This window comes from Rhagoletis pomonella, unplaced genomic scaffold (genome assembly GCF_013731165.1).
Source record: "Rhagoletis pomonella isolate Grant_MI unplaced genomic scaffold, Rhpom_1.0 Rhpom_scaffold_00007, whole genome shotgun sequence".
Classification (NCBI taxonomy): domain Eukaryota; kingdom Metazoa; phylum Arthropoda; class Insecta; order Diptera; family Tephritidae; genus Rhagoletis; species Rhagoletis pomonella.
In genome coordinates, this window is record NW_023458561.1 from 38,102,986 (window position 1) to 38,107,444 (window position 4,459).

At 35.0% G+C, this 4,459-nt stretch overlaps 2 protein-coding genes across 2 annotated transcripts in view; both read left to right on the top strand.

The window, feature by feature from the left end:
- Positions 1 to 829: 829 nt before the first annotated feature.
- LOC118743808 (DNA repair protein RAD51 homolog 4) lies at positions 830 to 2,045 on the top strand. The gene is made up of 4 exons (XM_036476571.1): positions 830 to 1,083; positions 1,151 to 1,560; positions 1,618 to 1,743; positions 1,810 to 2,045. Exons 1-4 carry the CDS (start codon positions 830 to 832, stop codon positions 2,043 to 2,045), a joined length of 1,026 nt encoding a protein of 341 aa, XP_036332464.1.
- Positions 2,046 to 3,576: 1,531 nt separating this feature from the next.
- Positions 3,577 to 4,459, top strand: part of LOC118742736 (kynurenine 3-monooxygenase-like) — a 4,308-nt gene continuing 3,425 nt past the window's right edge. Inside the window, exon 1 of the mRNA XM_036475043.1 lies at positions 3,577 to 3,666. Coding sequence (XP_036330936.1) covers positions 3,577 to 3,666 — 90 coding nt within the window. The remainder of the gene's footprint in view (positions 3,667 to 4,459) is intronic.

Consider the following 4,459-nt stretch of genomic DNA (forward strand, 5'->3'; position numbering starts at 1 on the left):
AAAACATCGATACTATCGATAGTGCCATCGATAGTTTTGCACCTCTACTTCTCTTGCATCAGAATGAACGCTTGCTCTCTCAATTTTTATGTGTTGGATATTTTTTTGTCGTTATCGAACGCCATCCAGTAAAAATTTGGAAAAACTATTACAAATTTTTGACTTATCGAACGCAACTATTATCACGATATTTGGATCGCGATCCATATTGATGAATTGATGGATCGCGCACGAATGCTACATGCTCAATATTTATCGCGTCAGTATTTGCACATTTTTTGTGCTGAGCGCTTAATATGACGCTAGAAAATATTTTTATTTTGCACGAATAATTTAGGATTCCACAATGCTAATTAAAATTTTTTCAATTTGTTTTGAAAGGTTTTAAGCAACGAAAGCGAAGGCATAGCCAATATGTTTTCGATGTTCGCATTATGAGAGTATAAGATGTACTGACGAAATGTATGGATCGCGGTTTGAAAATGCTACACGTTCAATATTTATTGACGGTATTGCGATCCAGATTTCAAAATTTTTAGAAATCTTGCGATATGTGTCACGATCCATCAATACTGCATGCTACACCGTCAATAAATATCGCGATACTTGGATCACGTCAATAAATACTGACGTGTGACAGGGCCCATACAAATATTTCTTCACACTAAACACCGATTATTATGAGCATAAAAATCGATTTATCGGAACAAACGCCGTTTCGAAACACGGATTTCCACCTTCAGCTGTTTACCGCCCAAAAACCAAATGGTTACTTTTTATTTTCTAGTAGATTTAAAAGTTTGGACAATTGTTGAAATTCCTTTACCTAATGGCCGATTTAGGACAATTTGATGGGCTTGGTTTGTCGACATATTTACTGAAAAAGCTGCAGCGTAGATGTATAACGTCGAGATACGAGCTGCTCATCACAACTAATGCAGAATTAATGGAAATTACGGGTCTGTCGGAAATTGCTCTTTTGGAAATTAAACAAAAGTTGGGAGAAGACTATTTCCCGCGCCAGCAATGTATTTTATTTAAGAAAAAAACAATTGCTAAAGTATACAAAACTGGCATCGAAAAGTAAGTACATATTTTAAAAAGGATATGATCAACAATTTCATCAAGCACTTTGTTTTTCTGCCAGCAGCTTCGATATACTAACCGCTAAAATACCACTCCAAACTGGTAGTATATGGGAAATTTGCGGCAAATCAAGTGCTGGCAAAACTCAATTGTGTCACACAATTGCCCTTAATTTCGTGGCGCAATCACATGGGACTGTTTTATACATCGACACCAAAGGTGACTTTTCAGGTACACGCGTCATGGAAATGTTGCGCACTCGAAATGTACCCAATAAGGACTGTGGGCGTATAATGCAAGAAGTACTGGTGGAGCGTACAAGCTCTGCTGAAGGCACATGTGATATATTAGAAAAACTGCTAACACAGTTGACGGCTGGAACCAACTCAGATTTGAGTAATTTAAAATTAGTCGTAATTGATGCATTGCCGGCAGTGTTTTTTACACATCGCACGGAAACGGAGCATTTAAGAGGTTCGTTTATTAATGGTCATTAGAAAGGATAAAACGAAGCTTTTATTACTATTTTAGGAAAATATTTGTTGACGACATTGAACAACTTAGTGTATAAGTTATCCAAAGAGCATCATATCGCTTTTATTTATGTAAATTTGCTAGTGAATATTGAAGAAGAAACACTAGCAGCCGAAGATGAAGGTAAACAATAAGGCCTTGCTAGCCATGTGAATAATATTTCTAATATTACAAATTTTACAATAATAGAATATGAAGAACATATTGAAGAAGTTACAGCATCACCAAGCCATGGTAGTGGCAAAGGTATGCGTCCAGCTTTAGGTGAATATTGGAGCCGAGCACCTCGTTTGCGTTTATCCATTGGAATACCCCCAGATTCTTCTGCTATGACAAATGAACGCACACTAAGGATAATCAAAAGCTGCTATACTGCTGCTGGTGGCATGTGCAGCTTACGCATAACATCTGCTGGTGTTCTCTGATTTGATAATGTATAATACTCGAAAGTATATCAGCGAATAACAATTTGAAAGTAAGTCATAGTTTTGAAAAAATGCAAAACTTTCAATAAAAAATATACATAGTTATTAACAGATAATAGGCGACATAAATACATCATTTTAATTTCTTCTAGAGTCAGAGCTCATTTACTTTAAATCCTACTTCAGTTTGCGAGTTTTACTACACGTAAAAATAACAATAATTCAATTCAAAATGCGTATGGAAATAATTTATTAATTTACCAACACATTTTAGAGCGTGTCCTATCACCATTCAAAATCAAAAAATATTGGGCATTGACATTGCTATAATGATAATAATAACATTAATATACTATATAATAATATCATTATTTTGGCGCTTACACTTTTGCTGCTGCTCCTATTTGTGGTGTGCTTATTGATGTTGTTACATTAATGGAGGGACCTACAGTTTTATGCTGAAATGGCAAATGGATGTTATGAGAAGCTTTTTCATGGCAGAAATACACTCAAGAAGTTTTGTCATTGCCTGCTGAGGGGCGAGAAAATGCACATAAACAAGATTGAGTGCAAACCCACCAGAATTCCCGATATCTTAACGAAATCTTTAGAAAGTATCTCATTTATCTAACAATTTTTTTACGAATCTTCAATGAAAGTTATATGAAGTGGTTGACACGAACTCACAAAGAAATTTCTGTATGAAAAATAAAGAAAATTCTGCAAGAAATCCTTCACATAGCAGCATTATTTTCATTGCTTTACCGATTTTCTTCAAAAATTTCGTAAAAGAATCGAAGTGTGCACAGTTTGTTTCATTTTAGAAAATTCTGCAAAAAATCGGATGAGGTCTTTACGAGTTCATTAAAATTTCTTTACAATTTAGAATACTCTGTACAAGTGGTTTGCAGGAAGCTACTTCAGTTTTCGAGCAACGTGGCATTACAACTTCTGTTTGTAAAAAGTAGCGCATTAAACGAATATTCAAGCACAAAATCGTTACTAAAAGCAAAAGTAAATCATTAGTAAGGCTTCCCTCTATGAAATGAGGTTGCTATTCGGTTAGTAGCCATTTTATATTTACTTTGTCTTAGACGAGCTGTTGCAAACATCAACATTTTATTAGATACATTATTTCAAACTACAAAAGGGTTTATTGTGCATATTTGCTAAGTGCGTATATCATTTAATATATGGCCGCATTTTTTTTTTTCAAATATGTATACTAGTGAACACGTTTATTCGCAGTACTTACAAATACATATGTGCATATGCACGCCTGTATGCGATACTATTACTATATGCTTAATCTCAATGAAGTTTAAATATGCATTTAGACTTATCGCTGCGTTTGTTGATCATATTCCTTCATTGTGACTACATCTACCGAAGCGATAAGTCAAGTGCTACATAATCAGATTCTCGGCCAGCATCAGCGTGTCAGCAGCATACCGAAAATATAAGTTATTTGATTGCGAGAATTTTACTAAAGCAAAGGCAAAAACTTTTTTTGAGTGCAACCGTAATAAATATGTCGCATACAATACCATTGTCGTCGGGAAATGGGTATGGTTTCAATTCTCGTGCACCACTGAAGATTGCAATTATAGGCGGAGGTTTGGTGAGTGCGAAAAACCCTAAAACTATTCGAGACAATATGACAAGTGCCATACCTATGGAGAGCATGTATACTGTTTCTAAGTTGTTAGGACGTGATTTTCATTTTAATTTGTGGTGGTCGTTCTGGTTGGACCTGTAGTTTTACGTCGCCTGGGAACAGTAAAAAATTTCTGTGAGCATTTTTTGTGGCCTGCGAAGGTCGATGCCACCTCCCAACTTGAACAGTCTTGTGATATATTACACACTTTCTAAAATTTATATAAAGTAAAATAAAAAATAAAACAATTTAGGTTTGAAGCGCCTTATCAATATAAAATTATGCTACTTATGTATATGTATAGGTAATAGGTTATGTCATAGCTAATTAATAGCACATACCGAGAAATAAGTAAAAAAATTAAATTTCTACTCTAACGTTTCAAATGAAATCCCGCATTTGGAGATTAAGCCCTTGCAATAATGATTGAATTATAATCGAATTACACATTGGGCCCTATGCTGAATATCGTCATCGTCGACGATCGTCAGCGCATCAGTAACACGGCTGGCGGGGGCCGTACCGATGACCGGGCGGATTGTTTTTTGATAAAGTATATCTTCTGCGACACAAGAAGAAAATAATCGAAAAATACCTGCTTCTCACAGTCAAACATCCGTTTTTGGGATACCTCTATACAACGTTTAACCGTTGCAAAGTATTCGAACAACTTTTACTATACTAAAAATTAAATTTCAATTCATGTAATAAATACCCAATACTCAAAAATACCATCATTAATTGAATTTCATCAAAA